The sequence below is a fragment of the Mus caroli genome, unplaced genomic scaffold, assembly GCF_978045245.1.
Source record: "Mus caroli unplaced genomic scaffold, Mus_caroli_1 scaffold_1, whole genome shotgun sequence".
NCBI lineage: Eukaryota > Metazoa > Chordata > Mammalia > Rodentia > Muridae > Mus > Mus caroli.
Genome location: NW_028227256.1, coordinates 192,565,383 through 192,578,326, shown reverse-complemented (window position 1 = coordinate 192,578,326; position 12,944 = coordinate 192,565,383). Strand labels below are relative to the sequence as shown.

The 12,944-nt window shown below is 42.8% G+C and overlaps 1 protein-coding gene across 1 annotated transcript in view; it reads right to left on the bottom strand.

The window, feature by feature from the left end:
- The window catches only part of Plxna2 (plexin A2), a 194,176-nt gene that overhangs the window by 43,321 nt on the left and 137,911 nt on the right, over window positions 1-12,944 (bottom strand). Inside the window, exons 10-12 of the mRNA XM_021173227.3 lie at window positions 11,059-11,259; window positions 9,078-9,174; window positions 6,074-6,264 (exon numbers count right to left, since the gene is read on the bottom strand). Coding sequence (XP_021028886.1) covers window positions 6,074-6,264; window positions 9,078-9,174; window positions 11,059-11,259 — 489 coding nt within the window. The remainder of the gene's footprint in view (window positions 1-6,073; window positions 6,265-9,077; window positions 9,175-11,058; window positions 11,260-12,944) is intronic.

Genomic DNA, 12,944 nt, shown 5'->3' with positions numbered 1-12,944 from the left:
TTGGTGTTCACTGTTTCCTTCTGCTCTCTCCTCCATTCTGTGTTTCCCACCATCCATCTTCCTTCTCCCTGTCCATACACTTAATTTGGCTTGCCCTATCCTCTCTACCCACCACATATGCCTGGCCTCCCAAGATGATACTGAGGGCAGAACTTCTGGCTTTCTTCTCATCTCAGTAGAGGCTAGAACTTAGTTTCAGCTCTTTTTCCCTTCTGTTTCTAGACAGAGAATAATGTTTGCCTAAGAGACCTTAAAGGAGACAGCAAGGATTATACCCCAGTCAATGTGGTGCTGTAGGGCCAAGCAGCTGAGGGGTAAACAAAATACTGCTGTAACATCAAGAAAGTTATCACTGCTCATAACTCTCATCTTTAAAATGAGCTTCATAAGAGGCATCAATCAGTATTACATTCAGTGAATGTAGTTTTTATTTTTCGTGTCACCATCTAAGAACTAAGAAATTCATACAGAGGCCAGGCTAGCTTAGGGCTGAAGGAAAAAATGGCTTTGCTCTTTATGAGCTTCCTATGCAGACGGGCAATACTCTTGGCAAGGACTTGATTCAAGTGCACATCCTGCCTTGTGGCATTGGATGCTGCCTCTCTGTGACCTGTGCAGCCCTCGCTTTGATCTCCATGGTGTAAATATCCACTTCCGAGGTTGCAAGAGAAAGGAGAGACTGACACCAGAACTTCTATGTGGGAGGACGAAGTATTCCCAACCATGTATTAGATGCTCTGTGTCAGGGATTGTGCTCTAAGAGCAGACAGATGGACTGTACATCAGTATACAGATATACAGATGTATTGGTATATAGCCAGCTCTCCTCCGTCATAATTCTTGCTCCCTTCCTGTAGTATAGAATGCCCCTGATAATAATTCCAACTGTACACATGCAAGTTTCTATTCTACCCTGATTCCCAAGCACACCTAGACACCGAGTCCCTGACAGCAAGGGATCATGTGCTTTTCCAACTTGCTAGTGCTTGTGTGCATGTGTTCATGTGTATGTGAATGAACTTATGCATGCATGCATGTGTGTGTGTGTGTGTGTGTGTGTGTGTGTATGGCATGCACACATTCTCCATGATCACTAGAGCTGATGAGGAGCTCTGCAGGAATCTATGACTTCAATGGTGCCAGCTCTTCTGCCTTAGGTGACTCCTTGCTAACGCTGTCTTAGCTGATAGTACATTCAAAACCTAATTGTTATCTCAGCAGAGTGACTCCATTATTCATCCTGACACCATCCCCGTTAGCTGTTTGTTGCAGTGATGTTATATTAATGAGACCTGCAAATAAATGAACAGGAGATCAGAGTGCTGGCTGGTTTCTCAGGAAAGTTGGCTGACTTCTTTATTGGTAACTTTCCAGTGAGTTACTCCAGCCCTGGGCAGGTGGATTTTCATCTTTCTTAAAAATATGTGGTGCAGCTGTTTGGCTAAATACTTGCAACTGTCCTAGCTTCTCATATAGTTCTGTAAAAGCATTAGCATCTGAGAAAATCTGAGCAAAACAATCTCCTTATAATTACTTGGCATATGGAAAGCAGGGGAACAGGAGGGATCTATCCTCAAACTAGTACAATATCAAAAATTATTCATCCTTAATTTTGGAGAGTAATATATACTGTTTTATACTCGTTTTTTTTTTCTATCTCAGTTACATGTACCCAAGATAAGTTAAACAGAATCTCTATTCCATAAGCATGGACTAATGAGGCTGGAGAAGTACTGAGGTTGAAAATAAGTGAAATTTATACAGTTGTCAATGGATAAATTGCCTGGCATCCATACATCCTTGGTGGGAAATGCAGCATGAAGCATATGGGTTTAGGAACACATGAGAACATGCTTTCAGATTTCAAGCGTAGTAGGTTTTTAGTCACTGTTTGGGATACTACCTCTGTGATTCTTCCTCTGTTTCTCAAAACTTCTGAGCCTTGTTTAGCCTGACCTCTGCCCCAGCCTACAGATGCACACCATCTGGGTTCTCCTGCCAGAAGGAGATGCCTCAAAGGTCAGATCTCAACCCAGAGGACTGAAGATTCACTTCTATCACTATTGCACGGGTGGACAAAGGCATGTCACATAACATGTGGGGTAGGCATTAAAAAGACTATGGCTGATAGGAAAATATAGTTGCCTTAAGCTCACATGTGTCCCCAAATTCTTGAACTGTTTTCTCTATTCATAGACATGTGGTTGAACTGGATTGTGTAGGGCAAAAATTAAGCACAGGTGACTTTAAGATTTATTTCAAAGGGTGCTGCAGTACTGAGTCAGATGCCTGCTGGTATCTTCTAAGAGGACCTTTCTGATGCTGGACACACAGAGATACTTTGGGATGGAGTAAAGTGGGAAAGTGTATGCGCACAGGATACTCTCTGCTCCTAGTGACAAAGAGCCCTCATTTTCAACCTCTGTATTACTGCTAACCAGATATGTGACTTTGGGCAAATTATTGACCTTCCCAAGCACCATTTAGAAGGATCATATAATTAGTGGCTTATGTTGGCTGCTCTGAGTGGTACTAAGGACAACATATATTCTGAAGATAAGGGAGACTAAATGTAAAGATTATCAATACAAACAGGTATCATAATTATGAGATTCAAAAAAAGAGCTATGTCAGCACAAAGGGATTATACAAGAAAGTTGAAAAAAAATGAGTTGATTCCTTTTGAAGATTAGTTTGAAAATATTATTATTGTAAAAATGCTACAGAAAAGAGGTTGTACTCTTTTAGGGGGGTATTAGAAGGTCTTCAAGGTTATTTTGGTGATATGAAGACTGTTTAGTTGAGGTGGGGAGAGAATTGGTCAGTTTTCTTCACCAAGAAGCTACTATTGCTCCTACTGTAATTAATGATCTTATGGGAAGATAGCTCAAGATTGTAGAATATTGTATTTCTCATCAGCTTTCACCCCATCTTTGTATCTAAAGGCTATCCTTGCTGGAAACAGCTATAGCTGTGCACATAAAAACTGTGACTTTCTTTTTCTCTTTCTATATTTATTAGTTGGGATACTAGTATGAAGATGCATCTCCCCTCCTATTAAATGTTTGTCTGAGCATATCAGCAAGAACTGGTAGATTCTTACTCCTTTCAGATCTCCCTCAAGTTGCTTACTATGTTCTTTCTCTTAATGGTTCTTACCCAAAGTATTCAGCCTGAATTAAACCACAAGGAAACATCTGGTATACCCAAATTGAGGGACACTGACAACACAATCAGACAACACAACAACAAAAATAACTCTTTAGTACCATGAAGGTCATTATTAGGGCTGTGGATTAAAAGACCACAGGGACAAGACAATGCCATCATGAAACATCACACTGGCTCCCAGATTCCACCTTACATTGGATTTTGCATCAGAAAAAGGTATCATTTGACAACTAGGAAAATGCTAATAAAGTATATATGCTGGATGATGACATTAACTCATTAGATCAACATTAACTGATAATTACATTATTTTATTATTATTATTTATTTTTTTTTTATTTTTATTTTTTGGTTTTTTGAGACAGGGTTTCTTTGTGTAGACCCGACTGTCCTGGAACTCACTTTGCAGACCAGGCTGGCCTCGAATTCAGAAACCTGCCTGCCTCTGCCTCCCAAGTGCTGGGATTAAAGGCGTGTGCCACCACACCCAGCTGCTTACATTATATTTTTTTAAGATGGTAACTTTGAAAGACCTGGGTAAAGAAGATATGAATGTTCTTTGTACAATTTTTGTATCTATTTTATAAATTTATAATTATTTCATAAGTGACTAGCTAGAAGAAACAGAAAACAACTCACAGATGAAGGAGGGTCTGGTTGAAGGTAAGAGATACAACATCAAAGAAAATAGGACAGATAATAGTGACTAGTCATTCCAGACCTAGGTACTTCCTGCCATATGCCCTTACCAGAGTGACATGCCTGAATGAGTTTGGAGCACAGTACAGGTGTGTCTCTTCCCAAGAAGTCCTTTAATATCACAACATCCTCAATATGAAAATTACCCTTAGGAGCCTTGGAACACCTTCTGTTGCTGATACATTCATTGGAAAAATCAATTATAGCCTAATTACCTCAGGAGGTTAATTAGCCTCCTGTAATTTGGGTGTCCTCTGTGAAGCCAGCAGCCTGTCAGTCCTCAGTCTGTGAACAGGGTGGGTGGTGGAGGCAGAGGCTTCCCTGTGAGCAGCTTGCCTTGGGGCTTATAGAAGCTCCAGCCAGGCTGAGAGCAGACAGACACCAGGCTTTGCAGTCCCAGAGCCTGTAGAGGTAGGAAGTGCTGATGACAGAATTTCTCCTGATTTAACTCCAGACACCACGGGTATTGACAGGCACAGAGACTGACAACCATAGCAGAAAGACATATTGCAAAACAAGAAACAATATAAGTTTTCAGGCCAGAAGTTGCCAAAAATCACTAGAACAGCTAAGACACAGAGCTTCAAAGATTTTAAGATGTTAGCTCTATGAGGGCAAAGGCTGAAGCATGACAGTATGTCAGCACTCTTTACAACATTCTCTTCCATTGAGAAAGCCAGCAGGCATGGTCACTTGCCACATCTGAATGTAAGCTAGTACTAAAAGCCACACTCCCTGTTTGGGGGCAAGGTCTACACTTGTGTAAGTTTATCCGGTTACAAAACAGTACCATGATGCAGCAGCTCCCTCCCCTCCATATCACCTGCACTCTTTTCCACAGACACACATGTACTTCCTTCTAATGGTCTTGTGTTCAATTCCTTCTCTGGAACTTTAGGGTCTCCTTTTGGTTATTTTCGAGTTGGAGCACTTGACATAGAACCCCTCACATGGAGGAGTCACATCTATCTGGTCTATATTAGCAATGGAATGGATATTAATTAAGGTGAAATACCATTTACTGTATACTACAATATATTTATTGTATATTGTATACTTATTATATATGCTATATACTTATTGTATATTGTAGTATACAGTAAGTGGTGTTTCACCTTATATATTGTACTATACAATATACAATATGCAAAATCATAGAGAATTCTTACGTAATTTTAAAATGAAATCTGAGCTTAAATGCTAGTGTGGCTTCTAATCTGCTATGTGGATTTGGGCCTCATTTTCTTCCTCTATGAAATGGATCTGAGAAAACTTAACTTCTCACATTTGCTATAAGAATTAAATATATCAAAGCCAAGCATGATAAATAAGATATCTGCTCCCTGTTCAAACAGTTTATCTGAAGGTTACAACAGCCCTTGGTCTTAAGGTTTTTGTTTTCCTTAAACTGAACTGAGGCTCTGATTGGGTTAGAAAGGGATTCAATAACTTTCCCAATATTCCATGACACAGGAATGGCTTTGGGGGAAATGATGCAGAGACGGGGACAGTGCACCAGCTTAGAAAGATGAAGACAGAAATCGTTTCTCTCTGAAATCATGTTTTGCAAACTGTCATGGCACCTGCCTAGGCCCTTGTTTTTAAAAGGGAATGCACAATTTAGGTTCAAAGAAAACTGACAATTACTGACTGGGGAGCAGTTGACAGCAACCCAATTAAGACACAACTGTGCCTCTCCAGACTACTCACACCCAAGTAGTTGTTCTTTCTCTCTGTATCACCAACTTATCTTTCTTTGCAATTCTCTATTTTGTAAACATCATTTCCTAGTATAATTAATTACTTTATTTATTCCCATGAAAACGCACAAAACAAATTGGAACCAAGGCAAAACACTGACAAATATCATGAAGCTGACATATGGTCTCCCTACTTCTTCAGTCTCCAGTTTTGCACTTCTGAACTACTTATAGTTCCCCAGATAGCTGAGAGAAGCTAAAGCTGCTTTCTGAAATGTTTCTTTACCATGGAGTCAATGTCTTGTCCCTACCTGGCTCAGTCAACCTAGTCATGCAGCTGAGCTAAGGCAGGACACAGAGCATAAGTGTGCCTGTTTCTAGTCAATATGCACAAGATCTTCTATCTCTCCATCAAATATTCCCTGTCCAGGGATTCATTCATAAGTATATTTCTTTCATATGTCCCTGGCTGTTCCCTTTTCTTTTGGAAGCTGGAGACTTACCTCTGTGATTTGGGGGTTGGAGCACTTGACATTGTGGCTGGACCAGTCAAGCCAGGGGCTAGAAGTGCTGGGGCAGTGCTGGTGGAGGGTACATCTGCGCTCACCACTGCACCAGCCACACTCGAACTTGTGGTCAGCCTTGAGGCAGAGACCACAGCTTTCCCGCTGGGCTGCACACTTGTAGAGATGTACTGCAAAGAGAGGGGACCATCATAGATAGGACTGCAGAAGCTCACCACATAGCTTCTGTTTGTAGGTGCAACAGATCTGCCCCAACCACAGACAACATTGGGGTCACCACCCCTGCAAGAGCAAAGCATGGAGAGTGAATAGGGTGCCTTAGGCAGTCATCCAGAGGCACAGCAGAAAATAATGAGTTAAAGGTTTTTGCTCCTGGACTGAATCAGATCTGTGCTTTAATTGTGACTTCTCTACTTGCTAGCAGTGTGACAAAGTATTTAGCCTCTCCAAATCTTGTTTACCTATATTTATCATGGAGATAATAGTTGGTTGTGGGGAGGTTTGAAAGAGGTGCTGCACAGTGAGTACTCAGCAGTGCCTGTGATATACTAGATGCTATGTACACACCTACTACCTTTTCTTTGAACTCTATCAGTGCTCTTGAGCTGTCCCTCACAAATGAGAGATATGGGCTCATTTCTTCATTGTAAGTTTAAAACTGAATGAAGCTCAAAAAGATGTAGTGACTTTCCCAGCTTACTATGGGTACTGGTCTCAAGCTTCATGTGCTGCTGATATTGGGTCCTGAGAAGACAGGAATCTCAGTTGGCACCCTAGAAATTGTGTGGGTCTGGTAACAGAGTCAGCTTATGCTTAAAGAAAGTCTAAGTGGCTGAAGTAGGAGGCATGGTAGCAAGAAGAGAGTGAGTCCACCCTATTCATACCAGCGTAGATGAAGAATGTATTTTCCCAGAGAGGACAAACTAGTTCCTGATAGATTACATGATTATTCTGCAAACATTTTGTTTTGATTTTTTTCTAATTTGGAGGCCCTAGAGGAACAAGCCATAAAGTGTAGCTTTATGTGTCCTGAGCTCAGGGCTTATTCTTTTCTTGTTAGTACTGAGAATTCAGAGATCCAAGTGAATTTTCCAGATGAATATAATCAGCTGATGGATTTAGCTTCTAGAAGTAGTTATATATGTATGTACTGATATTTTGCTATCATTACTTGATAACTAGCATGTAACAACTGTCTTCTCCACATTTACATTCAACTATATGTTGTAAGTCATCTAGAGATGATTTAGATATCTGTGGTTATGTGTAAGTATTACCCCATTAGATATGGGGATCCTGGAGGTTCCTGGAAATAATCCTATGGTGGCTAATGAGCAATGACTCAGAAAATTACTTTTCACCTTTTCCAGCCAAGTTGTCTTAAGCTTTTGTGACCTGGCTGTGTGTCTCTGCTGGAGGTCAGGTGTATGCCCAAGGGGAGAGGCACTTTTCATTTTTCCATAGCACTCCAGGACACTTCTGTTTCGTCTATTTTCCCTATCCTAGCCGCACAGACTATTCAGCACTTGAAGCCCTAAATACTCTTGTACCTGGAGTCTCCAAGGCACAGGATAGTCAAAGGAAATCTGAAATTGAACAAGTATTTGTGAAGAGTTTACAAATATTAATTACATAGTCTTTAACCATGAGTTCCTTAGACCCTGAGCAGTGGTCTTCCCTTTGAGACTGTGTGAAGACAGTAGGATGTAGAGAGGTGCCACCATTAGTCTGAAATTTCATGGTTTAGGTAGAAGCACCAGAAATGGATCTTGGATGGCTGAATTTGAGAACTTGGGTATTTAAACTCAGTGTCCCACTGAACCTAATTTATGTACAGCTTTCTCTGATGCTGTGGATCTGGTAGACACAAGTAGGAAGGTAAGCCAAAGCTGCTTGTGCAATTATAGAGCCTTGTCAGAAAAGTCTGATGTACCAGTCTGGAACTGATGGCCATTTTCCTCCAGGTTCTGGGTGCAATCTTTGGATGCAATCTCTGGGAGTTAACTGATCTAACTTGGCAAGGAAAATGTCTGAAAAAAATCTAGTCTAAGAACAAGTAAACACAAACTACCTAGACTGACGTCCATCTTACAGTCTAGGCTACATTGACTTTAATGGTGTACCTGGGACAAGAACCTGTATTCCATAGATGCTGAAGCACCTTCAGAACCTCCTCTCTCCTTAACTGCCTTCTGGTGTGTGTGTACTAAATTGCATGCCAGCTCTAAAATCATTCTATCTCAGTACTTATTATATGACTCAGCTTCACCATCTATAGGATGAGAATAATAACATCACACATTTAGAGTTACTAAGATAAGTAATAAAAACAATTTCAAATAAATTGCATAATGAGTGCCTTATATGGCAAGTATTAGGAGTTGGGTCATTCTGAATGGCTGCCCTGAGGGTGGACCTGCCAGGGCCTGTTTTCTGAGTGAGTGTAATGTGAGATTAGAGGACAGGAGCCTTAGAATTTCCTTCTTGCTCTAACCCAGCCCCACTTTTTGAGCTTCTCTGCTCAATATGTGAACCTGAGTTAGCATGCCAATCCCCCATTGGTCTTAGGACTAGAGCATAACACTTACAAGCCTTTTTTGTTCTGTGACAGTGATCAGGGCTGAGAATATGGTAAGGAGAGGCTGAGTGATAGCATTGTCTCCATTTCTAGGGAAGCTGTCAGGACACTCTGTCTGCTGTTCTCCTAGGTTAGGTTTTATAGATACTCCAAAGTCACTGGAACCAGAGAATAGTACACATGAACAGGCAGCCACCTTGTAGATTCTCTGGCTGTAATAAAACAGGGCTCCCAACAGGACTCCTTTGATGGCTTCAAATGTTGCTTTAGAAGTCTCCAAAGAACTCTGCTGGCAGAGGGAGTGTGCTATTCAAGGCACAGCAGCAGCCTGCTCTGATCTCTCCAACCCCAGCCTTTCCCAAGGTCATGAAAATATCAAACTTGTACCTGGAAGCAGTTGCTTACCTTTCAGGTCCTGAGGGTTGTCAATAATGAAGTTGCCATTCCATACTACAGCAAAGTCCACTGCTAGGTTGCTGATGTCCATCCCATCATACTGGTACTGTGGGGACAGGATAAAAGCTCTCAAGGCTCTCTGTCACAGGAAGCCAGAGTGCAGAGCAACTCCTCATACTGCTTAATGATACCTATTTCGATGACCCCTGATTTCTAGTCAATAAGGCTCCAGGAGCCAGCCTAAGCTTCTGGTTTAGCCATCAGTTCTTTCTGAAACCTGAATAGGCTCAGATCTCCACTCCCTTTTCCTGCTAAATCCATCAGTTCTAAACACACTTGCTGAAGCCCCTCTCTGTATATTGGTTGAGTATGCAACTCAAAGAAATGTCGCTTCTCCCTACAACAGCCAACTTTTGAGCTTACCCTGTTTACTTAGTCTTGTTCTCTTTCTTCTTCCCTGCGTCTTTCTGATATCCTGGCTAGTAACACACAGCCCTCCACACACACATATATCCCCTGCTTCCTCCTAGCCTTGGACTTTTTATACTGCCATTTTCTGTATTTTGTATGGCACTTCTCAGGAATTACAATGTATTCTTTCATGCATGCATTTATTCTTTCTAGAGTCCATGTGTTTGGGGACACAACATTAATGTCCTCACTGCTCTCTCAGACCTAGTACCTATAATAGGACATGTGGCAACAGTTGTGGAGTGGCTGGTTGGTCTAGCAGGAGTAAGTGGTAAGGTTTTGATGTGTTTTTGTGCATATGTGCATATATACGTGTGCACATATGCATGTGGAGGCCAGAGGTTGATGCTGGATATCTTCCTTAATCATTCTTTTTATTTTCTGAGATTGAGTTGAAGTTCATAGATCTTGCTACACTCAGTGCCCAATGGGATCCAATGGTCCCCCACCATTCCATACCCAGCATTTGGCTCACAGTTGTGAGTCTTTGTGACCAGCACTTTTATGTAGGTATGGGGATCCAAATTCAGGACCTTATGATTGGGTGGCAGGCACTCCACTGACTGTGCTATCTCCCCAGCCTCCTCCTTCTACAGATAGGTTTTACCTGGATTAGTGTCTAAGAAAGAAAGGGCTCATGTCTTTCTGGGTATCTCCTAACGGAGCAGGAAAAAGAATGGCCCCCATCAGGTCTCCTGTTCTGACCTCACTGAGGCCTTTCAAGCCCTTCCCAACCTCTTGGGTGGCCCAGTTCCCCTGTGCCTCACTAAGTCTCCTGGGTAGTCTCTCTTTATGTCTGCCCATTTCTAGCCATGGGCTTAGCTCTGGAGAGCACGTTACCATGGCCCTCCCACCCAACCTTCCCTTGCCTTCTTCCTTTGTTGTGCTCTCTTTCTCAGTCTGGCTTCCTGTGCACTTGGCACCGATTACAAATTCTATCAAATGCTTGTGACCCCAGAATCTGACAGCTCCCTGATAAGAGGCCCAGATTCTCTTTATCTCTCCCAGGCGAATTAGCTTTCCTCAACACCTTTGTCAAGCCCTTCATCTCTGAGCTGACCCCCCACAGTCAGAGACAGGGAGTTGGCAGATAAAAAGATCTTCTCTGGGCTGAAATTATAATTAAACACCTCATGCTTTCTGTCCACCATTCTGGGTAGGTTTAACTCATTGTGGCTCCTAAAATGCTATATTTCCTTCCTCTCCTCCCACCCCTTCCTGTCCATCCTCATCTTAGAGATACCCTCCGGTATCTTTACAAATTGAATGCCGATAGGGTTCTGGGTGGGGTGGGTTCTTTTTTTGGAAGAAGTTTTCCCAATGGCAAAACTGTGTACTTTAACTTCAGAAGGGTCCCCCAGATCTCAACGTCTACCCTTAAGGCTCTTTTGGTGCTCTCTCCTCTGAGACCATGACTCAATGGCTCAGGGTACTTACAGGTTTTTCTGTCTCTTGTAATATGGATGCTGCTTGTGATGCAACATGATCTAAGGCCTTGTCATATGGGTGAGCTGCTTACCGAGCTGTTTTGGCACTGCACACTGGAACTGTTGAAACGCAGGGCAGGGACCCGGTGGACAGCCCCTTGAATGCTGAGCACACACTCGTAGCCTCGCTGGCCAGACTGGGGTTGGGGCAGGTTTCGGGCCTTAAGGGTGATTGGTTTTACTTCCCCAACTGGGATCAGAATCTCCTCCGTGGGCACGAGCTGGGGACAGTCCTAGGTGAGCAAGCAGAGAGCTTCATTAGTCCTCAACTCAGAGCTCTCTCCTCACCTGAGCCAGGACAGGACCTTCTTGTTTCCAGGTAGGTTGCCCATGAGAAGAGCTGCACCTTATTTAAGAGACACATTGAGTCACTGGGGAGGATGGAATCTTTTCCTCCTGCTGGGCTTTGATACTGTCAACCATTCCACAAGCCACCCTAATCTTCAGGTGTGTGTTACAATTTAGGTATTAACTTTCAAACACCAGTATGGCAAACTGTGGGTTTTTATCTCTGGAGACTAGATGAAAGAGCCTCCATGAGTTCATGTCCCCAGCTCAGGCACCCCACCTCTGGTTTTATCTGGTTCCCCAGCCCCTTGGCCTTTTACATTGTCTGGTGCCTGAGGCAGTTGTTATCTACAGCTTCAGCTTCTCAGTTCCAGCTGAGCCAGGCTTTCCAGCTTTCCAGGAGGGGGATCAAGTACCTGCCTTCCCACTCCCCCCAGCTATTCTCTAAATACTTGCTGTTTTTCTTTTTAAATCTCATTTCATTACCTTGTGGGAATGCTATATTGTTTTGGAAAACAAAACTCAAATAGGGAATTGCAGTAGGGAGGGGCCAAGAGAAAGATGTAAGAGAGATGGGAGAGGTCAGTTTTGCTCAGTCTATGTCTGGAGGCAGAGGTCCAACACCACACTGTCAACTTTGTCCTCCTGCAGCAAAGATCTGAGTCTTGTTGCCTGCCCTGCCCACTACAGGACAGATGTGGAAAGTCTTCACGTGGAAACATTTTTAATCTCCGGGGAGTTCTTGCAGGGACTCCACATTCCCTGTCCTTTGGACATTAGTTCCTGAAAGGATTTGGGGAATGTATAGGGGCTCATGTAACTAGAAGGTCTGTAGAAGGTACTGCTGGTATTTGCTGCCTTAGTACCAAAACTGCTGGACTTTCTATAAGGTGTGGACAGTCTCCAAGAAGAGACTGGATGCCAGAAGCCATCATAGGTTGTTGAATAATCACAGTCTCTACTGTAGATCTACAGAACTGGCCAGCTTCTTTGTGTGGACACAAAAGTCCCTTTTCTTTTTCTTTTTCTTTTTTTTTCCGTATCCCAGTTGCAGGTCGATCATAATCTGGTCCCTACTTGCTTGTAAATCTGTTTGTTTTTGTATATCATAATCTGGACATACTGAACACATAGTTCTAGAATGCTGTACTCATGCATTAAAGGGAGAGGGAGAGGGAGAGGGAGAGGGAGAGGGAGAGGGAGAGGGAGAGGGAGAGGGAGAGGGAGAGGGAGAGGGAGAGGGAGAGGGAGGGGGAGAGGGAGGGAGAGGGAGAGGGAGCATACACCTCATACTGATAATGCATCTGGGCCTTTGCACACACTTTTCTCCCTATCAAAGACTAATTTTTCTTGACCACTGCCATCTTCTTTCTGGCCCCTGTTCTATTTCAACATAATTAGATAGCTGATCATCTGTTACCCAGCCTTCCAGCTTGGCTCAGGAAGTCTGGCCTGACCCTTTCCTGCACTGTCTTCAGGTAGAACTCTGGGTCTATGTTTGCACTGAATCTTTGGAGCCACAATTTCTGTAGATTTGTTTTTCTTGCTGGGCTGTTATCTTCTCAAGGACTGAATTTGAACCTTTCCAGCCCACATCCTAAGTCTTCATATTGTGTGGTGGATACTTAGC